We start from the raw sequence: 24,292 nt of genomic DNA, 5'->3' as shown, positions 1-24,292 counted from the left end.
GCGTCGTCGTCGTCGTCGTCGTCGGTTTGCTCTGCGCCGCTGTCCGAAAAATCAAAAATAGCCGGTGTGCCAGTCAGTGCGGCGATGTCGACGGCGAACGACGTTTCGACGGTACGGTTCGGCCGGTGGTGGTGGTGCTGGCGGAGACGAAGGAGGAATACTACCTACGGGCCAACGACGATGCCGACGGGATACGCGAAGACGATCGTCCTTCTCGGTGTTTTCGCGGTGTTATGCGCCCTCCTAGGCACCGTGGACGCCGTCGCGAGGACGAAACCGGACGAGCCTCGGTCCAAGGGTAGCCACAAGGACGCCGAGCCTGTCATCGAGGAAGTTAATGCCAAACAGCTCGAGCGACTCCTCAACGAGAAGGACTTTGTTGCCGTGTATTGGTGTAAGTGTTCCTCTCATCCTGGGACTGTGGATGTTTTCGTTTTGATTGGTATTCTTTTCTAATAAGAAATTTCGTGCCAATTTCATTCTAATTTGGTTCCAATTTAGTTTGTATTGCCATTTTCCAACGACAGAAGTTTCGTGGAGCGACTTGGATTCTCTGCTTTGGCAAGAGGGTGGAGCAAGACGATGACGATGATTGCTGTCCCCCCTTCGTTCTAGCGCTGTTTTCTTAGTTTCTGGAATCGTAAAATAATTGATTCTGAGGATTTGTCTTGTAGATGCTTGTTGAGGTTTTTCGGAACTTTTAATAGTTCTGACTTCGATAATTGGAGGGTGTTCGTTGGTGTTTTGAAAAGATGTAGTTCTGAATATTAGATCGATGGTTAATATCTTGTATTTAGGTCCTGTCTTTTAACTCCGGTATTTTAGGCTGATATTTAGGTTCTATAGTTTCGGTTCTCTATTTGTGATTCATACATTTGTGGGTGTAAACATTTGTGAAAAGAAATACTTGTATAATTCTAACTTTGATAATATGGCATCTTAGATTCTATATTTTACGATTATGTAGAATGTTGCGTTGTTAAAGAGACGTTTAAAGTATTTCAAACACAATATAGACTAGAATATATTTCACTATGAACACGTGTTACCTCATACACGCCATCAATAATTCATGAACAGTCTCAACAGAATTAATGAGAATAAAATACTACTTCAAACTTAACCCTCAAGTATCTTATCGTGCTATAACACCCTCCACTCTTTATTACTTTAGTCACAAGCAGGCTAAACTGATCAGCTTCGTCATTTAGTTCCTAAACTATAGTCATTTAATCTCTTTTAATTAAGATGGAATATAGATGAAATATCACCAGATTAATTAACATTGAAAAGATTTAAGCAATTCTACTGGCTATATAATTCTCGAAGATCATAGTTGCCAGTGAACAATATTTTCAACGATGTTCCATTCATTTTCAAAAACTATTTAAAGAAAAATAACGGATTACAGACTTTGAAAATTGGAAGATTTCGACGTTCCAGACTTTTGGAAAGGCATTAGGTTTGTCGATTGCGAAAGTGAACTCAGGAAGTACAGAAGCAATGCGACGTCCGACGACACGTGGCAGCTACTCAATCTTACATAACCCGTTTATAGCCTCAGCCCTTTTGCTTCTGGTACGGCCAGCAAATTCTTCGGGGTACCTCGTGCTGTATGCTCCATCCCCCTTTCTCTTCCCTTCTCTATTTCACTCTCCATTTTCACTCTTGCATTCCTCTCGGTTCAGCGACTCTAAGGCGAAGCTGGCTCTCGATCCTCCTCCATCGCCTTCCAACTTTTTCGCTCCTCTAAAAGAAATCTGGGTTGGAATCGAAATTCTTCGAGAAAAGATTATACTAAATTAAGAAACTACGTGCTTAACGTAGATATTTTATTCTCAGAAATTGGGTTAGAAATGTCCGAGATATTTAACGTGACAGTGAGATCACGTGACACACAAATAATTGCTCTATAGTGATAATAATATTTCGAAATTCAATGAACACAATTTGGAATCAACTTCTACGAATTTTCAACTGTCTTTGTTATCAATTAGACAGTAAATCAATCAATCAATAGAAATTTCCTTTACTTTCGTAGATTATTATTTGAAGACATCTATAACATATCAAAATTCTAAACTGACTTCTTCTATCAATTATTACATTTAAATGCCAGATACTTGACCAACAGCGTATTTTTGAAGATTGATGGAATTTATCAGACCATCGCACGAATATTTGTAAAATTTTCTTGGCTTGCAAGACGCCTGTTCCACCCTTCCACGTTCTTCGTTCTCTTCATCTTCTTCTTATTCTTGTTCTTCTTCTTCATCTTCGAATTACATAATCTGTGGCGGTGCCGTAGTGGGTGTCGATGAAAGCCAGAACTGCAACACGCGATTCGTCATTGAGATCGTTTTGCGTGCAAAAGACGACAAGTGAGACGTCAATACGTGCACGGTTTAATGTACCAAGGCGGGGACGCGCGTTCACGCGTTATAAATAAATCTCTCGGCAGGAGATTGACGCCTCTGTTTCTCGTTGAAATCGTTGGTCTCGACCATCTTCTTTACCTTTTGTCCTCGACGAATCTCCAGAATGAGCGATCGTGCCATTCCTGACGACCATGCCATTCCTGACGATCCAACCCGTTGCTGAATCCATTTTGCTGCCTCCATTACAGCGACGTTAATAATCCGCAAAATTGTTTCTTGCGTTATTTTTACCGATAAAAAGTAGAAAATCGAGGAACATTATTGCACAAATAAATTTATACTCTTGTTTGTTTCTTTCCGAATGAAAAATCTTCGTTTCAAGTTTTAGACTTCATCGTGCGAGTGCGTTGGGGTTGTTGATAGATCATAGTATTCGACATAATCAAAATCAATATTTAAAGAATCAGTTTGTCGTAATAAGTAATTTGCAAAGCAATATTAACGTCTCGTTTAATATTATTTTTACGTAAAACTCTTCGCAAGGGGTTAACAATGGATGAAATAGATTTTCGAAGAAAACGATTGTACATAAATTCAGTGGTTTCCTTTCAAGGAGATTTTTCATAAGTTCGATGATAGATAGATTTTCAAGAAAATAAATAGATAAATTCGATGTTTTCTTTTGGTCTCGAATTTCAATTTGGGAGAACGACGTTGATGGAGTGTACAATTATATATAGGAGGTAATATACACGTTATTCACGCGGATTGCATTCGCATGACAATTAACAAGTATTAAATTCTCTCCCTTTGCCAAGTGGAGTCGACTCAGTAGGACAAGCCGTCTCGAGGTAAATGCGAATCTTCGCAAGCGTCTGCGTCTGCAATTGAAATAATGTGACTTTAATAATAATTCTCTATCAAACTGTACGTTATTGTTTTTCCATCATTCGCCGTTTCGTGATTACGTCATTCTTTGGTATTTTTAACAAAACAAATGTCAAAACAACGGAAGAATTTTTGCTGTGAATCAGAAAATTATTCCCGCGGTCGAAATATATAGGTTGACGAAAATGTATAAGACAATAAAACAGGAAAGAATTTTCTAATATTTTTCTATCTAGAAATATATGTATATATTTTATTTATAAATCGTCAAGGCTCTAAAAATAATAAAATCGTAAGAGAATCTTGAAGAATTACGACTTATAATAGTAGAAAAACGAATTATAATTCTCGCATGTTTTGACATCAGAAGGTTATCTTATGTATATTCAAAAATTCTTACCGTAGTAAAATGATTATTCGATAGGACACAATTTTTATGTCGTAACTTTGACCTGTTCTTTTGCGAATTTTTTGCCAATTATTTTCTAACTCTGTGAAAATCCGTAAAAGTGTAAATTTACAAATACCCTTACTATTTTGTTATCTCAGAATCTTAACTCTATATATATATTTCTAAATTTAAAGTATCGGAAAATTCTTCTCATCCTATGATTTCATAGATCTTCGTTACATCCTCTGCTATGCAAATAATTTTGACTTCACACGCTGACTTATTTATCTCTGAGGATAAAATGTACCCAACAGGCGCCGAACGAATTGTTGATCCTACAAAATTTTTGGATACAGCATGTAAATATAGAAGCTGGGAACAGAAGCTGGCACAATAGAACGTTTATCAGAACATGAACAAACAAAATCGTTTGCACTTTCTATATAACACGAAACGCAAGGTAAAACGTTTACATAAAATTTCCAATGCGGCATCCAGTGGATCTTTTCACGTGGATGAAACTGATGTAACGATTAGACGATGAACGTATCGATTTTGACACTTGGTTCGAGGACAACCGCAGAATCTTTCATTGATACTCCGTCCGCAGTACGAGAACGTAAATTTAGACGCTCGCAAGGTGGCTCGGTGCAATGGAAGTTTAACGAATGCATTAATCACAGAATCATTTAAAATCGTAGTTAAACGCGTAAATATAGAAGCCAGGGTTACCTCGGTACAATACGCGAAGCCTGTATCGAAGCATTGAAACGTGGGATATAAACAGAGTATATGAAAATAGCTGGCACATTGCGTGGATGACCATAAAGTTTTATGACGTTTTAAAGAGAATACTATACTCCTATGTATATTATGATAATTCTGAAAACAGAAAAATATTTGGTAGAGTTGCTTTATGATGTTTCAAAGAAACTACTACATTCATATAGGTGTACACATGTCAAAATAAATTTGAAAACAGGAAGAACTTTATAGCAAATATGATAAGGTACATGATGACATGATGTGTGATTAATTAACTGAAAAATGGAAAGATAAAAATAACAATCTATTAACCATCGCTTGTTAGACAGTTATGGCACGAAAGCGGAAGTGAATGGTAAATGGATTAACCTTGTACGAGAAATTGAGTGAAAGATAGTGTTACGGCTGAGGCGAAAGCCGATAGGAGTTTATGAAGTTGGTCTGGCTGTGATTTTGTTGCTCCAATGCAAGAGATACGCCGGCCACTGACTCACAGTGTCGTGACGCACACAAATGTGAACGGGTGGCGATCGCGACATATCAAGATGTGTTGCCAGCCGTTCGTTTAATTCAATCGATAGAACTCGCGTACATCGTGCTCATAATTCAACGACGAGACGATGAAAATCGTCGGGTCAAGGAGCTTCACGTATGTAATTGCAAGACAATTCGTTGTAACATGGAGTATGACAATTTAATTAACATTGACAGACGAGATATTTAAAGAAGATGCGTAAACGTTGAGTTTAAGTTTAGAGAATTATTCATCTCTCTGAAGGAATCGAGTAATTAGAAATGATTAATCAGTCAAATTATAAGTCAAAGCTCTCATTATAAATTCAGGACAAGTGTTCTTTGCTCCATAAGCTTAATCTATCCGCTATAAACGGAACTTTGAGGAACAAATTGTGATTTCTTATAAAAAGAAAACTAAATTTTCTAAAATATTATATATTTCCTAAAAAATAAATCCAACAAATTAGGAACTAAAATGTAGTTAATACACCGGTAACACTGGTTCTATGACGTGGTGTAACAGCTATACAAGATCGACGTTCTAAAGAAGCTCCCAGTTCTACGATTAATTTTAGTAATTTACCTCGAATCGTCTTGCTTTATTTTTTATCGCTATTTTCACATTCAAGATCGAGAAGCTCAGACGAAGAACATCAGAAGAAAAGAGACAAAGATTGAAAGGCGCTGGCTGGTAAAATGGTAAAGTGGAGCATGACGAAGTGGCACATGTAAAGATAAACTGTCACCTGGTCTAACAAGGGTTAAAGCCTTTCGAAGGCAGGAGGTCACTGGTTATCCTCCTCTTCGCCTCTTGACAACCTGTTCTTAGTGTATACTCGTGTGTCACGTCTCTCACGTATGTCGCGTTCTTCTCGAGACTCTACCCTGAATCACGTTTTCATAATACCTCCTGACGTAATAGCTAACACGCTAAAAGACGAACAAAATAACCAACAGCAACGATTCACGTCGAAATATCTCGGACGATTGCTATCGCTCTTTGCCAACAGCGAATGATCATGCGAAATCAGATAAAACAGCAGTTTTTAATTGTAGAACTGCGATAAAGTATACAATTTAACGGATAAGATTTATCAACTCTTTTGCTAGGAAAGATATATACAAAGTGTCCCATGCAATTAGGACGAGCTATATCTGTAAAATATTCGAAATGACAGAAAATTTTGATAAGTGAAAAAGCATTTCATTTTGAAGAATATCATAACAATTTAAGCCCTTTGCTTTATCAAGTTCGACCAAATCGCAACTATGAGAAACGCAGCAAAACATACCCCAGCCAGAAAGCAAATTCCACCAATTAAGTAGAAAAAGAAGCACAACCGAAAGAATCGAAGCCTAAACCCGATTATTTCTCTTCCATCTGAAAAACGGGGCTTCTTTGGCTTTTTCCTCGACTATCTTCGACGTCGTTTTCATGACGTAACGGAGTTACTCTGAAAATACACCGGCGCGAAGTCGAGGAGGAACGTTTCGTTGCGGCTCATCCTCGCCTCTGTTAGCCTCCTGTAAAAATAGTCTCTCGAACATCACAAAATCTCTCCCGCACTCTCCCTCTTATTTTTTCTTTCTTTTTTCTTTATTTTTCTCGTGACGTGGACGCGTAATTATTTATTCGGTGAACTTTTATAGAAAACTCCATTGGCCGGGGTTCTGGTCGATCGGTAGGGAAGGAAGAGCGACACCTCTCCCGAAGCTTACCGTAGCAAGGCCGGCGCTCCGGTAGCCGCCACTTTTAGCACACGTTCGAGTTATTTTAGCGCTTGCCGCCAAGCCTATCACTATCGTCTCGACTGAAAACATACCGTCCTCGACCACCCCACAACCAAGATCGTCCTCGAGTCAACAGTGTTGAGATCGTGCAACTGGAACCACCTCCAGGTAGACGAAAATCTTAATTGGTTCGAGGGATAACATGGCTAGGATGGGGGATAAGGGGCGAGACTTTTTTAACAGAGTCGCCGTGAAGACCCGGACGACGAGCTCGAGATGCGGGCCTATTTCCAGCCGCCGTGTTCTCGCGGCTTCTTTGCCACGTGCACGCCGCTTTTTCTTCTGATTATTTCGTTAAGTTTGACAAGATAAAGAAGATAGGGAGAGCGAGAGATCGTATTTCGAAATTTTTCGATAGAAAACTGAATTTTCTGTTTCCGTTTTTCGAGTTTTGCTTCGACAGAGTTGATTTGGGTTACAGGTCCACTGTGCATTTTTATACATTTGCAGGAGATTGAAATGTTGCGATGATGCAAAAATGCGTAAAAATACACAAAATATCTCAAGTATTGTAGTATGCTCGTTGTTGCATGTAACAGGTAAAACAGATCGCTGATTAGAATTTACTTCTCTAAAATAGAAGCACATAAAAATATCGATTCGCATAAACATTCGCAGTGTAATTATAGTTGTCTATTTATAGTTGTTTTTTTGCACAGTCTATTAAGTCGGTATTCTATTCGTTGCTCGTGTCAAACATAATTACGTTTCATAAAATCATGAGGTTTACGTGCCACTCTTGCATACTAAACTTTCTTTCTACTCCGTTGCAAAACGATACTTCTGATTTATTCTTGTACAAGGTATCATTATTTCCTATCCTTTCTGCGCAGATTTCGTCCGGACCTTGTATATTACGTTTACTTTTTGGTGTTTAATGTAGTAGAATTGTTTAGGTTCTTTGGTAGAGGTTGTTACGAGTTCTTTGATGAAGTACTCTATGATAGAGTGATGTTAACAAATAAGCGCCATATAACCTAATAATAATAATCTAATAAAGAAGTTATTTCGCGTAAGATGAAAACATCGTATTAAAAACACGCGATTTTTACCAACGGATGTATCTAACAAGCGAAAAGGGTTTCGAGGCGAGTAGAAAAGATTATGAAAGATCAGACGCGTGTCAGAAGACAAGTGCACTGGAAGAGATATTTCCAGCCGCACTGCCTCGTTTCGAGCTTCCTGAAAGACGAGCTCTTTCCGCCCCGTCAATTAAGGAGAAGATTCCTTGTCCAATCATGTCGATCGTTTCTGTCGCGTCATTAACAAGGAACAATTACCCTTTGATCCTCCTCCGAAACTCTTCGACAAGGTACCATTTTATAAATAAACGTTAGAACCACGTAAATCGTGATTTATGAGCAAATGGTATGAAATCTCGCGATTCATCGATGATTTAGTAGGAATCCATCGAATGAAGAAGGAAAGGTCGGACTAGAAACAGGTAACATTGGCTTAGAAACACTGTTCGCTGAAGAAAATGGCTTTGCTATAGCTTTCGTTCCACTAATAAACTGTTCTGTTTTCTCAGCCGCGTGCAACCGATTTGACTGTCGTCTCGAATTTCACTCTCATTAACCTCGAGATTGCACGAGGAATCTGGAAATTTTCGCTCGTGGTAACGTTCTGTTAGTTTAATGGATTTACGATTAAGAGAAACGTGAGAATTGTAACTCCGCGCGATTTACGGCCGCTGAGGCTAGGTCATCGTTTTCAAGGCCGAATATCGCGCAAAGATCGCTAGGAAGGAACGTGGAGCATCTTTCGAAGATTCGACTAGGATCTAAAATTGTTTTACATGACGGTGCTTCGATGATCTTCCTCTTCCGCGTCATTTGGCATCGCGAGACGGTTGAAGTAATATTTTCACCTGTACGACTATTCTCTCTTTCGTGAAAATAGGAAATAAAGTGGCAGGAATTTACTAGAATATTGTATTCAAGGAACATATTTATTCAAGATGTAGATATTATCGTGTAACATTTTTTTAATCCCGCGGTGAACGAAGAGAGAAGTGACCGGAAAATTGATCCTCTCGCTAATGAGAAGAAAACAAAAATGTGTAATCTAAGTTTGTTAAAAATTTCGACACTTTTTATTTGGAGAAACGATAGAAAATATCATTGTGTAGAATTTTTATAATTCTTTGGCGAATAAAAAATACAATAGCTGACCTAATTGACAAATAATCTGAGCAATCTAGCTAAACATCTAAAGTTGAAAAAGTGACAGATCTAAAGGTAAAAAATCAATCATCCCCCAAAGGAAAGGACATTTAATCGACATACGTATAGATAATTGAAGATAGCCAATGGGCTTTTTACCCCTAAGAAATAAATAAAACAGCAGGGAAGGGAATTATAAGTTAGATTTTGATCATCCGAAGGTATCGAATAGTTGGCCACCTGTTCTGCGAGTTAATTTAATTATCGCGCTGCCAGGAAAAAGTGAGAATGAGAAAATTGCTAATTCAATGATAAGCACCACTGATCCTTTGCCAACTATTCGCGTTGCTTGGATATATATATATATATATATACTTGCGATACTATAGGTTGTTTATTCAGGAGTATAGATAGTCGGTGGTATGTTTGCTTGAGCATGTCGTCGCTACTTTAATCATAGACTTACCGCACAGTTACGTTTTCCCTGTAATAGCTTTATAGTCTACTCCCGAAGAACGACCGCGTTCTCCTCCGCGTTGTTGCCTTGAAACCTCATTTAAAAATAATTCCACTCAATCATTTTGTCCAAAACTATTCATCTCGAATCATCGTCCCGATCTGTGAGAGGTTCGGCGTGGTAAAAGTAAAATTGGAAAAGATGTACACCATAATCGAATATCTTAAGGGATACTTAAAAAGATGGAAAAATGAAAAGAAATGTGTAATTTAAGGGATTCTTAAATTAAAGGAAGGATAGAAAGGAAAACGTAACCTGGATACTTCAAGACACGCTTGGAGGCTTCGAAATGAAAAGGAAGAGGAAATATTTCGCTATATAGGAGAACTATGAAATTTATGGTCTTGGTGAAAATGTTGCTTTGTAACAGGTAATTCCATGTTTATCCGACTCGTTTATGATTCTCCGAGATTATTTAATGTCTAGGAGTACAAGTCGGTAATAAAACGATCGCAGACATGCAAAAGATTCATTCGAAACCACATGCTACGAAAGAAAACAGACAGAAATTGGTAAAAAAAACAGACAGAAATGTGCCAAACTCGACTATAAAGTATGGCGAGACAGCCGTAAAAAGAATTGTCGGGTAACATTGTTCCTTTGCGCTGGTTAGGGACCATACTGCTTGTACAGGTCACTGCACCTGGTTATTATAGAACTTGACCACGAAATTTTCCATTGATTCATACTCCAGTTTTTTAGAATCTTTTTTTATTTGCAGTTCCACTAAAATCGTACAACAATTAAAAAATCCAGAAAGGTATTAAGAGCACACTTTCATTTATAGAATTTAGTTTTTAAATACTAGTTACAAATAAATTTCTGTTTTCTTTCTCCTGATATATATATATATTAAAGCCCTGACTTCGTAAAATTTCACAAAGAATGTAACAATGGTAGTTAGAGTATTTTAAAACCCTCGTCTTATTCTACTTCAGAGTTCACAAAAAGGTCTGTTTCTATATAAATCAAAGTCCCTTAATTTAATAATAAAATTTTTTTAAGCGCACTTATGCTTCTTCGTAGATTATTTGTTCACTAAGTAAAATAGATAAAATATCAACTATAGAGGCATTTAGCCTAACTCTTTCAAAACATTCACAACTCGTCCTTGCTCCAATTCAAATACAACGAAGACAGTTCCCCAATTAGAATCTCGATCCATTCTCGATTTTATCTCAGCGAGAAAAAAAAATTAAACGAATGATTTCACACGCGTGAACCGCGGTATCGAAGGAAAATAATCGCGGCACGTGCTGGCCCCAATGGTGGATACTCGAGGATCACGCATGGGTTTAACTGTTCTGCGGCGCAAACTCGAAACACCCACGCGATGTCCCAAATCGTTGGTTCATCAAAAGCTCACCAATACCAACACAATCGCGACCCACGCGTCTACGCGAGACAAGAAATACGGCCGATTGAGTAGCTATCTTTAGAACCGGACTGGGACCCTGAAGATATGCTTCGAATGCTTCTTCCGGTATAAATAAAACCATCGACTGTACGTTTCTTTCCCCTTTGCTCGACTAAGATCATTATCGAAAGGATCATTAAATTTTCTATATACGTTTCTCCGTATCAGCTGTTCCCTTTAGTATTTTTACATATTTCTTCTCTTAAAAAATGGTTATGTATGTAATTTATAATTTTATACAATAAAGTATCATATAGATACTTCCAATTCATTTCTACATTACATTGAAAATTATTTAATTCTTCTATAAATCACGTTGCTCGCTTTTGAAAATTTCCCAAAGGCTTTTAGTTATTTATTATCTCTTAAATTTCAATATTCTATAATTTTACAATTTCGAGTTATCAGACTTCTATAATTTCATTTTTGCAAAGTTTGCAAAGTTCCATTTTTCTCCACTCTGAATTTTCTATTTATTTCTTACCCATTTTTTTCATTTTAATTCATTTAACATCATTCGTCAATTTGGAATTTTCTGTAATTTCAAGGTTGCAATTCGCACCATCTCGTAATTTTTAACGATTCGTCTAACATGTTAATCCTTAACTTTTCCCACCATCTACCACAAAACTAAAAGGATCACCATCGCGTTTCATAAAGTATCTACTAAACTCCAGAAATAAAAGCCATGAAAACCTGCTTTGAAACAGTACAAAACACACGTTAACTTGAAATTAACCTAATCTCCAGTTTAAAAGCTGGTTTAGAGGCACTCGTACGAATCGCAGCGGTTGTTCATTGTAATCAATCTCGCCTAATCGTTGAGAACAACACATCTGGCCGAAGCACGTCGATCTACATACAGTTACCCGCTAAAAAATTCAAACACCCGTAGTAATCTTTTATGAATATACATGTTATACATTTTATACAAAACTTTGGGGAATCCTAGCATGATAAAGTCCGATTATCACGATTATAGCGACAAAGGTTGAAACAAATGTAAAAACATACATAGAGGATACGAGATATTTAGTACAAATATAATCACAGAGTAGTGCATATATATCACAGAGATCAGAAAAATAATTAAAACAGTCAATTATTCATTGTATTGGTAAACCACAATGTTTAGCGAGCATTTCAAACTGTGTATTAATTTTTTGTTAACTATATGTGGTCAATAAATATCTTGTAGCTTCTATATACGGTTTCAAACGTTTCCAATATTATCAAGACGGTCGTATTTCATTACTAGACAGAGAGATATTTATGCAAAATCATATTTTTATGAATATATTTTTAAAAATTGAGCCGAAGTAGAGAATCGTTTTACTCGCTAAAAATTACAACCAGTACTATACTTTCGATGTTTCACATATTGTTTTATATTCTGTGCATTCTTGCGCCATCAGATTTTTCATAAATGTATAAAAATCCACAGCCTATTCGTTACGGTGCAAATTTCAAATTATTTTATATATACAACACATACGATATATACATATATATATAATTTTTCTATAACAAGTGTCCACGTACTTTCGTACTCGATCAAAACCACGTATCTGTGTCCTGAAAATACTTGTACATATCAGCATTACAACACTCGATCTTTATTCGAATGGAAATTTCTCCGATATAATCGCGTCTGGTCCACGTGCCACGTTCTTCGACGTTTCAAGGTGGCGAAATCGCGGAGACACTTAAGCGAGCGCGCGCGCGCGCGCTTCTTCGCACGCAAGAAAAGATAACCCCTGCTACAACGAGAAACAGAGACGACTAGATCGAACGGCGGCCAGTACCTAGTTTACGAGCCACTAAAAATACAAGAACGAGCGGCCTCGCCGTCCATCGCGACGTTTTACTTTACATTTCGTCTGTGGACGTCTTTTCGCGAGCACTTCTCGCCTTGGGGTGCAAATGGGAAGAAAATTGATAGGTGAAACGTGAGAAGGAAATCTGAAGCAAAAAACAGGATGAGTGTCGTATGGGGGCGACAGAAGTATGGTAGAAAATTGAGAGTCAGAAAGTGGCAAAGAATTACTAGAAAATTAGGCTGAACAGAAATTGCATTTGCGGAAATAATAAAAACTTACATTATAGAAATCCGATAATTTAGAATTTCGAGAAACCACGGAGGATTGGAAGTTGAAGAATTACGAGGAATTAGAATTGGGAAGAGAATAGACAACAAAAAATTTCCAAAAGTGCTGAATAATGCGATAAAAAAGAGATTAGATAATATCTGGTATATGGAATTTTATACGAGTGTTGTTGTAGAAAATCTAGAAGCGTGCCCAATTATAAAATCTTTACGATATTACGTCTTTCCAATTACAGCAAATAATTGCGTTCAATAAATAATTGAAATAATTAAATATTAATCTATGATTGTTTCTCTTTGTCGTAGAAGAAATTAGATAGAGGATAATGTGCTAGAATTTCCAGGACAGTAGTATCTATGATTCATGATGAGCGAACCGCGATCATCGATACGGTGAGCGTGAAATCGAATTCTAGCATATCGCTTATTTTTCGTTCTCGATTCGACGATCCGTTTAGGAGTGGAACAAGTGGGTGGACACGATAGGAAATAAAAATAGAATTGTTTTGTGTCGCTCTATTTATATTTGTTTGCAAGTCTCTGTTTCACCGGGAAAATCAGTTCGAGATAGCTTTCGTATTCGATGAATCTGAGAGGATTATCGTAACTCTGCATTATAATCCAAACAAACGATTTATCCAAAGGCAAAACTTAATTCACTATAACCATTATTGACCTCTTCTTTCGCATTCACGATTATTTAATTAATACAAAAATCAAATAAGAGTTTAATACGACGAATTAATCTTTAAAAGTTTCAGATTGCATGTAAAAGTTCTAAGCAATTCTATTTATTTCTATTCAACGTTTATTTCAACAAATTTAATACGCTGACTAACCAGCAAGAAATTCTCTAATGTAACCATCGTCGTAACTATTACCGCACAATTTCTCCCAACTTTCCACCAATGCACAGGCAAAGCGAATGGAATAGATCCAATTTAATTGGCACATGTACTTCAACGTCTCGGCTGCTCTTTCTGTCTCTCTCTTTCTCTCTCTCTCTCTCTCTCTCTATCTATCTATCTATCTATCTATCTATCTCTCTCTCAGACTGCATTCTGCCAGTCTTGCACGCGGAGGTGTCTGCAAGCAGCCTTTAAATCTGCTCATCTCAACGACATGGGTCTAACGTTCCAACGAGAAGGAAACGTAAAAGGACAAAAGTAAATAAAACAAACGAAAATAAATAGAAGCAGACAAACGAGGGTGAATCGACCGAAAAAGATAAAGGTAACTTTGTTTCTTCCGTTGCTTTAGATAAGCCCTGCTAGCCACCGCAAAAATAGAATCGAACACGAGAACGCAGTAGCGTATTCAAGCTGCGTGAGAAGAAGCAGTCAGAGCAAAGAAAGAGAAAGAATGAAGAAGAGAGTCGAATCCACCTCTCACAGCCTTTGTGGCTCTATTCTGAGGACGTGGTCGCCAAAAATGGCGACGTCCACCTGTTCGTTCGCTTCCTTCTTTCATGTTCCCTTCCTTTTTCGCGATCCTTTTTGTCTGGACGAGTTTAAATCGAGATCTTGATCTCCTTAAGCGTCAAGATCGGTGAGAATGGATGGAGAAACCATGCGATGGGATACCTTGGTGTCCATATCCAATGATTGTAACCCAACACTCGCGTAAGTTGGTCGCTGCGACGACGAGCAGAACGAATCAGAGCCGGCCAAGAACGCTTGGAACTGGCAAGCCAATGCACGGCGATAAGCATAAAACTCGTGCGCGAAGGATTAATTTTCCTTCTTCTGTAATACAAGGCCACTATCCAAGGATTCGTACTGTCCGCAGGGAAATGATCGTTAATCTCCCGAACACCTGCCTCCTACCAACTCACTTCTGACGCCATTCGAACATTGTCGAGACGATTTTTTGGTGAAATTATTTCGACTGTCGATGTTGCTTCGAGGAGAGTAAAATGGTACACTTTTTACCAGGCTAATTTCTTTGCAGGTGGTGAATCGGACGACTTCAATGCTATTTGAAATGTTTAAATGTATCTTATTATACTATGAAAGAAGATCATAAATATTCAATCTTTGCAAATTGGAAATTTAACCATTCGGATGACCTCTGAACTTTCTAATAAAGGTTTCGATGACCCTTCATTTATAGGAAGATACGATACAGGCGTTTTTAAATAAATATATGTATAAATATATGTATAAATATATGATAAAAAGTACATTGTTCAAAGTAAATATTGAACCTTCGAGCCATCTTCAAATTGCAAGTCTAATGTCCCAACTTTCCATTCAACGATCCATATCTTAATTGTTTATCTCCCGGAAAAAAGATTCTTCGTGTGAAAATAAATATTAAGTTTTACGATAAACGAAGGATCTTGGAGCGAAGCCTTCGAAATACCAGTCGAATTAAGAATAAGTAGATACAATTGTCTTTCAGATGCGAGAAGTTGCTTAACATGCGACAAGGTGCTGGCCGAGCTGGAGAAGATTGACGACGACACCGACCACTTCGGAGTAGACTTCGTCAAGATCAACGATAAACGACTGGCCAAGCAGTATGGCATCAAAAACTTCCCCGCCCTCACATATTTCCGCGAGAGAGAACCGATCATCTATGAAGGTTAGATCTTTAATCAACAATTTATACGTTTTCCACATAAAATATTAAATTATTTAAGAAAAACTGAAAGAAAATAAAAAACGGAAGCTCCTTTTACAAGATGTTCACGCGTACGACGAACAAAAGCGGATAGTAATGATTCCTAATGGCTGAAAGTTCGCCAAACTTTTATTGGAATCCGGCCGCGATCTCGGTAACCTTGCCAGGTATGAGAAACAAGGTTCGAGACTCGCCGCAGTATAGTACTTGACCCAGAATCCGCAGAACAATCGTCGGGGTTCTCGAATTTTCGCGATTTAAACATTCTGTCTGGTTCCAGTAGAACAAACCCGCTATAGTCAGACGTCAACGTCCTATTTTACTGCCTGCTCTTTCTTCGCTTTAAATTTAGATTTCTATTAATTCTAACCCATAATTCTTTATTGTTATTATAATAATATCCCAATAAATACAAAGAATCACTAATATAATGCTACTTTCAAAAGAATTCATATGAAAAGTACTACAAAAATATAAAGAAAAGCAGAAAGAGCTCGTTCTATTATATTCATCCTCTTGCTCTTTTAATCTAAATTTCTACCAGTTCTAGACAACAATTCCTCATGCTATGATATTAAAGTATACTAAATACTATAATAATCTCTTCAGTGCAATATTTATAATACTAAAATACCATATATAATGCTATATATATAGAATTCTATGCAAACTATATTTCCACATTTTCACACCTCTGCAATAATATCAGAATTCTGTAACAATAAACTAGAAATAGGAACCAAGAAATAACGATCGCAGTTGCATTAAGTTCGCAATGAATCAGATTTTCGCGAAGTCGAGTAGTGAAACGTTGCACTGGTCAGACCACCTTCGTAATCTGGCACTAATCCCACGCGTTGGTATTTGGTGAGGTTAGCCTTTGTAGAACAGCGACGGCCGTGTGCTCGACTTTTGTTCGACATAACCACCCCAACACGATGCGAAAACCGCTGATGTCGGTCTGCGGAGATCGCCGGCTGGGAACGCGATTCCGGTTGGCCGATGACACGAGAACAGCCGGCTAAGAGAAATTAATAGGATACATCAAGGAATGCGCGTGTTACGTAACCAACCCGATTACAACGTCGGCGCGTACTGTGACTCGCTGTTTCATTGAGTCGCTCGCTATCTCGAAATCGGTTCGAACGTCATTACAAATTGGTCAGTTGCGTCGAAATTTGTCGCAGGATATGATTCTCTTCTGGAGACATTGCTGAGGATTCGGATCGAATAGAAGCGAGAAATCAGTTCCAACGACACGATCATAATTGTATCAGGAAATTTTGTCGCTCAGGATGACTCTGAAAATATTATTAGGGGATGATACGAACGTTATATCTTTGGTGTAAAATTGATTTTTCAAGGAGACACGGCTTGTAGGGTCTTATGTTAATTAAGGAGTTTAGTTAGCGGGGATGATGGTTGATGATTTTTATTAGAAACTTTCAGTGAAATTTTCTAACACTTTTATATATTTCTTGTAATGTAAAATATATTTCTTGTAATTATGAGTTATACATTGTGTAATGCATATATTATACATTCAATGAGTTGTTGTTATAATTGCATATGTACGCTGTAATCTATAAGTCTTCAAGCACTCGGATACTTTTAGGATGGAAATAAATAGCTGTTGTTCTACTATGTTATAGTAGATAGGCCGAATTGTAACTTTCTATAATTACTTGCATCGAGTTTATTACGAAAATGACGCGTTCAAGTTTAAAACATTTTATTCTGTGCAGTATAATATACTTTATTTTATGTAATTTTTTCTTCTATGGAATAATATTATGTTCTTCACTGGGCGATATTCTTTATTCTATAACAGCATCGATACTCGTTGATACATTTGTATAATACGTTTGATTAGCCAACACATTTTTCACACGCATCATCATACATTCTTAGGAATCACTACAAACACAAATGTAAGAAAGTAACAAAATTTCCATCGACTAGAAATAATACGAATAAGTCTAGAAAAGACGATATCCATCCGAGGTCAGGAGAGAACTTAGAAATCGAGCAACTATCTGCTTGAAACTCAATATTCTGCGACTACACGAAACATCCGATCGATGAAAAAGACCGAAAATAAATTATTCGACGAAGAACGATATTCGTCAGAAGCGAGAATTAAGCGGGTCACATTAATGAAATCGGAGGAAGAAGCTCGGAAATTGAACGCGGTTGGACAAGAAACGCGAAAGCAGACCAAAGGACAGGTGCGATCATCAATCGTGCTACATTGTGATCAACAAAACCCGCATTTGGCAACGCAACCTTGTAGATTTATTAAGTAAATGCGCGAGATATAACTCGGCCGTCCTCTTCGAAATAAAACAAGATTGGGGAAAAAAGAGGACCTCGATAGAATTAGTTTTCACCCGGAACCGTTTCGGCTTGATTTTACCTTCGATGATGTAACGACAAGTTGCATCTATTTCCATTGTGGCTAGTGCAACAGATACTATTTTCGACGTTACCAGATGGTAAATAAAAGCGACAGGAAGTCACGATCGAAGATACATGTTATGAACCGATTTATTCTACGCGTAGAAGCCGCGTAGAATTGGTACAGTGTCAATTGATTTATGCAACGGACGTCTTAAGTAACTCTTTTGTTTTGCGAATGAAATGTATAGCTGTGGAACTGATTTTGCAATAAATCAATCATGTTATTTAAACCTGTCCTTTTGAAATATTATCGCGTAGAATTCTATTTACGATTCGAAACTATCCGAGATGGAAAAGTAATTTTCTAGATATAATTGTAAGAGCTTTTTATTTAGAGTCTCTAAGGATGCGAAACCTCTACAGAGATGAACTTTTTGCACCAGAGACTCCTCCATTTAGAATTTTAATAATTGAAGGTGATAAAAGAGAATTTTTCTGTATTAGAGATTTCATTCTGCTATTTGAATCTTTTACAAAAAAAAAGCAATTTGGAAACGATAAAAGAAACAATTCTTCTATGTTAGAGATCTTAGTAAGTGAAGAGTACTGACGACTAAAAATGAATGGAATCAAAAATAAATTTTCTCTCTTAAAAGTATACATTCTATGTAGATCATTGACGATTGCAGAGAATACAAAATAAATTTTCTACATTATAAGTTTACACAAATTTCCTTCGTCATTCGTTTCGCTTTTTCAGGTGACTTGATGGACGAAGAAAATGTGTTAGATTTCTTAACGAGCCTAGAAGCGATGGATCTACCCGATCGTATCGAGGAAGTGAACGCAATGATTTTAGAGAAGATCGTCGAGGAAACGGACTTCGTGGCAGTCCTATTCTGTGAGTTCTCTTTCCCTCGTGACTCCAACATGTTCTTCTGTCAAAAAAATCATCTCTCTCTCTCTCTCTCTTTCTGTCTCCCTTGAAAGCAAGTTTACATATATTTCCCTTTCATCAGGAAGAATGTAGAGGAATCATAAAATCATCTCGAAGGTAAAACGAATCAAATATATTTTTTCAGTCTGCATAAACACACTCTTCTGTACAAAAATAATAAAAATACCACCGGAAATATTTTGATTTCAGCCATGTAAATAATTCATTATCGAATTACGTGCTCAAATATATATGTAAATATGTGTATATCGATATAAACAACTCGTGTACATAATATGCAATATTTTTTCTTATTATTATTTTATTGTCTGACTAATACGTCTGTGCAGACGCTCTGTCAGTGTATGATTACGATTAACAGAGCTTTCATCAGTGTCCAAGCAGCTGAGAAGCTCGGTCGCATTAACATGTCTCGTCTCAAGCCGATTTCTTTGGTTTTATTTTCACTGATATTAACGAGGAGCGAGATTTTTTTTTCAATGCAATGACACCGTTTCGTGATATCGAAATATCATTACAGCGTTACTTTGTAGATACGTTTTTTACCTCATCATGATGTACATTTCCTTTCCCGCCTTAACGCTCTCTTTAGCTTTTAATACGAAGAAGAATTTTTTACATATAATAAATATCGTATAACAAATCTTTCTTCGAAGTGTTGTAAAAAAACTATACGAATTCCTCTCTATATAAATATTTTTACGTTTTCTTGGAACGTTGTACAAATGCGCGATAAAAATGTTTTTTCGCCCATAAGAGCGCTATGAATGTTCTTCTTTTGTTTTTTCTTTTTTTTTTTTTTAACAAAGAAAAATATTTCACGTATCGCATAATCATTCCGTTCCCTCGAAACATTGTGGAAACGAGCGATCAAAATTATTTGTCCAGAAGAACTTTATAGCTGTTTTCTGTTTATTTCATCGAAAAATTTCCACGTACCGAGTAATCGTTTTGTTTTCTCAAAATTCTGCAGAACATCGCCATTAAAATTTTCCTTCGAGAGAGCATTGTGTGAACGTTCCTCTTTTATTGCATTGCGAAGAAAAATATCTTACGTGTCGAATAACAATCTCTTTGTCCTTCGAAACATTGAAAAAATGTACAATTACGATCTTTTATTCGTTCAAAGAAGCATTGTGAATACCTGTATATCGTGAACAAAATTTTTCTTCGTTGGAAAGAGCGCAGCAAAAGTTCTCCTTTTATACTACCGACTACCATCGATCCTTTGTCAGTATTCGTCTTTTTCCTATTCGTCTGTAAAACTTTGTCCGTTGTGGTATAATTAACGCATCGCAAAGATGGATGAATTAATTGAATTTCAAATGCAAGAAGCGTAGATGGGTCGCAAAAGAAAGCTAACTTTGTACTTTTATGCTTCGATGAGGGTTTCCGACAATTCGTTCCACTTTGCGATCCGATCACTTACAACATACTTGTAAATAATACATATATGTGAAACGTTCTTGTGTGTGTTGATATCGATAGGTCCGGATACGCAACGATGTGCTGGCGCCGGTTCTAGTAAGTACACATTTCAATGAAATCACTGCTATGAATGTCGCTCAGCTTTCTTTTCGAATGCTTGTACACACACCGTGATGAATCAATTAAAACGTTTGAGAAGAAAAGAAATATCTTCTTTGATTCTCAATGATTGACGATTTAACGTCAATTCGTTTGAAATTAAGTTTCAAACATTTGTATAAATATCAATACTTTTCATCGATGGATGATGGTATAATGATTTAATACAGTATAATACAGAATATTGTGCTCTATTTATCTGAGATTATTCTTTTCACTGTAGGTAAGTGTGATAGCATCACAGCGAAATTCTTTTTCCTTGGCTCTTAAGGGTCAAAATTTTTATGTAATAAATATAATAATAAAGCGTATTCTGTATCATGAAGTAAACACTTTGTATTCTTCTTAAACGTATTGGTTCGTCACTAACGCTTGACTATATGTTCCCATATACGTTTTCATTCCTCCGATAAACATGCTTAACCAACTTTCAAGTAACACCGAAGAACGACTGCATTACTTTCAGCGGTTATCCGTCTATCTATTCACCTTAATAAGAAGAATTGAAACCTTAGAGGGAAAATGGTGACAAAGAAGCACGAGTAAAGACGATAACGTGGTGAAGAATGTAGATATATTTCTTAAATTGGAAAAGCTATACTTCCTAGATTAAAAATCAAATGAATATATGTTCAGTTTACTAATTTGTGCACTTGAAGATGGTCACGATTTGGATGTTAGGATGTGTATCATTTTGCATCCCTCCTGCCCCCTTAGAATAGAAGGAATGCGTATGATGACTAAGAGAAATCTTGTATACTAATTCCCCCACAAAATCCTTGCGTTATGAAAAAGTACTTGACATAGAATAATTTTTATTCTTAAGAATTACAAAATATTCCTATAAATTATCGTTTGACTTTTTTCAAGTTTCTATTAAATTCGAAAGAAGGAAATGTAAGAGGAAACCTGATTTAACCCGATTTGACCCAGAAACTACCCGACTCTATCTTCCATATGTAATAGCCGAAAGAACCACGAAACCTGAATAACATTGTCCTTTATTTCAAATGGGACAGACAAGCCTGACTGCAAAAAGTGTCTCAAGGCCCTTCAAGAGCTGGAGAATATCGACGACGAGGCCGATCAGTTGGGGATCGGTTTCGTGAAGATCGCGGACGAACAGCTCGCCGACGAGTATAATTTAGGTCCTCTTCCGGTTCTGGTCTACTACAGGCACCAGATTCCTATAATTTACGAGCGTAAGCATTGACGATTTTAAAACAAGCAAAAGTAAATTAAAAATATTTGTGAAACGTTTGAATTTCTAAACAATTGAAAAAACGTATTTTAATAATTTTCTTACCTTGAACAACACGATACTGAAATTATCAAAATAATTTGCGTATCTGGATCTCTAGATCAAGTTAGATTTAAGTTGGAAGATTCTTTTTAATTACATTTTCTTGTATAATACAGTGAATATATTAATATAACTTTACTAATATTAGGACGGTCGATGTTATCATGTAGCTGAAAAAAATAAATCTCGATAATTTACTTGCCATGATATTAATCAAAAATTTGTACAGACGAACTTAGCAAAGAGGAAGACGTGTTGGAGTGGCTGGTGGCGAACAAAAGCACAGGAGACGAAGAGGACGTAATCGAGGATGTAACTGCGAAGACTCTGCAAACCTTGATCGGAAATATCGATAACCTAGTCGTTTTATTCTGTATGTAACTTTTTATTCGTCATTTATACTCCATGCTATAATAATCTACAGTAATATCAGTTCTAAACTACAACTATTTATGCAAATTCATATTATTGTAAACGCAATTAAAAAAATTAAATTTCAGCAAAGATTTATTTCACCTATTAAATATTACAGACGCATATGTACTTTTAATAATAGATATTTTATATATTTTTACATGCTTACGCCTTTTATACATTTGTACAATCTTACACATATGTTCATATGTGCATTCTGTGTATTATTGTATGCGTTGTATCTTCGAATTTCTCACAAATGCATAAAGATCTACTATCCAGTAATCATTTCTTTTTATTACACCGATACTATCTGTTATCCTGTAAAACTTTTAGACGACCACGGTGACGAAGATTCGATGCAGGTGCTGAACGAGCTGGAGAAGATCGACGACGATTGCGATAAGCACGGGATCCAGTTCGTGAAAATTGACGATGACAAGGCTGCGAAAGATTTTGGCATCGATTCTCTCCCAGCGATCGTGTATTTCGAAAAGCAAATCCCGAATCTTTACGATGGTGGGTAGGTGGGTGGAGCAATTGGGCAAACCGACGAGGACGAAAGAAAAGAGAACTGGATATATGATTAGAAATTAAATGAAATGAAATTGGATGATCGTAGGGGATGTCGAGAATGAAGATGAAATTCTGGAGTGGTTGCTGTCGCAATTGGAGAAGGACGAGATCGAGGATGTCACCGACGAAATGTTGGATCGTCTGATCAAGGATGGAAAAACCCTTGCCGTGCTGTTCTGTAAGATTTTTCATTCGCACAGAATCCATTGATTAACTCTGCTACATGTCTCAAATTAATTTTCTTGTTCAATTGTATTTTTCTGTCATTTACGTTTGGGAATAATATGAAACAGATTACGAGATTTCTTCAAATTTTCAACTTTTCTACAGTTTAGATGTTTTATATTAAAGTGCTTCTCAAAGCATTACAGGTATTTCTTTTTAATTAATTATGGACGATTGCATAAACCATTATAGGAAGTTATTACGGACTCGGTTGAAATCATAAGTTTCATTTGTTAAAGCAAAAGTGAAATTGAGAAAACAAAAATTCTAGGACTATAGCAGAGTTAAATTGTACAAAATGATTCAAACATGTAGAATAAATTTTTAATTGATTAAAAATTAATTATTTCATGACAGAACTTAATAATGCTCTTGCGTACCTTTTGTTTGGAAATCAATTTTGTTTAAGATTAACTAATTTATAAAATTATCGAATAACAACGTTTTACAAATTGCAAATTATCCTTAGACGACAACAACGACCGGAAATCGCAAAAGATTCTCAATGAACTGGAGAACATCGACGACGAGTGTGATCAAATCGGGGTGATCTTCGTGAAGATCGACAACCTAGAGGAAGCAAAGGAATATGGTATCGAAAAAATTCCCAGCCTGCTGTACTTCGAAAAGGGAATACCAACGTTGTACGAGGGAAATCTAGAGGATGAAGAAAAGGTTCTAAAGTGGTTGGAGAATCAACAAAAAACCGATCAGATCGAAGACATCACAGATGAAGTGCTCGATATGATCATCGAGAAGATGCCTCACGTAGCCGTCCTCTTTTGTCAGTGATTAATTTCTTTTTTATTTGAAGATTTATTTACGCGCATTATATAAAATAGATATTTATATGAAATATCATCTTATGCATTGAATTTATTGGATTATTCCTTTAACAGATGACAAGGATCAGAAGAAGAGCCAGAAAATCCTTGGTGAATTGGAGAACATCGACGATGACTGTGATCAGCACAATATAGCGTTCGTGAAAATTTCTGATCTGGAGGAAGCTAAGGAATATGGCATCGACTCTCTGCCTACACTGGTATTCTTTGAGAAAAGAATACCACACGTGTACGAAGGTACTTCGACAATTTTTATACGTTTCCTAAAATTTCCCAAATTTTATATGAGTTGAAACAAAAGTTATCGCGTCCTTTGTAAAGATTCTCGCAGCTTTGTATAAATTTAAGTAAAAAATTTCTTATCATCTTTGAGAGATTCGAAAAAGCGAATAAGAAGAGAGATAGAAATTTCGTGAGGTTTCAA

General features: G+C 36.7%; 1 protein-coding gene and 2 long non-coding RNA genes across 5 annotated transcripts in view; 2 read left to right on the top strand and 1 right to left on the bottom strand.

Annotated features, from left to right (window-relative positions):
- LOC100740991 overlaps positions 1–24,292 on the top strand; it is a 45,514-nt gene that overhangs the window by 941 nt on the left and 20,281 nt on the right. For all 3 annotated transcript variants that reach the window (XM_012388132.3, XM_033321917.1, XM_012388136.3), the window contains exons 2-11: positions 1–394; positions 15,339–15,521; positions 18,721–18,861; positions 20,407–20,442; positions 21,525–21,707; positions 22,038–22,181; positions 22,559–22,741; positions 22,845–22,976; positions 23,493–23,807; positions 23,923–24,105. In XM_012388132.3, the coding sequence (XP_012243555.2) occupies positions 1–394; positions 15,339–15,521; positions 18,721–18,861; positions 20,407–20,442; positions 21,525–21,707; positions 22,038–22,181; positions 22,559–22,741; positions 22,845–22,976; positions 23,493–23,807; positions 23,923–24,105 (1,894 nt within the window). The remainder of the gene's footprint in view (positions 395–15,338; positions 15,522–18,720; positions 18,862–20,406; positions 20,443–21,524; positions 21,708–22,037; positions 22,182–22,558; positions 22,742–22,844; positions 22,977–23,492; positions 23,808–23,922; positions 24,106–24,292) is intronic.
- Positions 1,012–4,109, bottom strand: LOC117151925. Its single transcript, XR_004462094.1, has 2 exons — positions 2,129–4,109; positions 1,012–2,059 (listed from the first exon to the last, which is right to left on the bottom strand). It is a non-coding gene; the product is annotated as an uncharacterized LOC117151925 (long non-coding RNA).
- Positions 12,373–15,332, top strand: LOC117151926. The gene is made up of 3 exons (XR_004462095.1): positions 12,373–13,079; positions 13,242–13,328; positions 14,886–15,332. It is a non-coding gene; the product is annotated as an uncharacterized LOC117151926 (long non-coding RNA).

This window comes from Bombus impatiens, unplaced genomic scaffold (assembly GCF_000188095.3).
Source record: "Bombus impatiens unplaced genomic scaffold, BIMP_2.2 scf_0526, whole genome shotgun sequence".
Lineage (NCBI taxonomy): Eukaryota > Metazoa > Arthropoda > Insecta > Hymenoptera > Apidae > Bombus > Bombus impatiens.
This window is presented reverse-complemented; position numbering and strand designations above follow the sequence as displayed.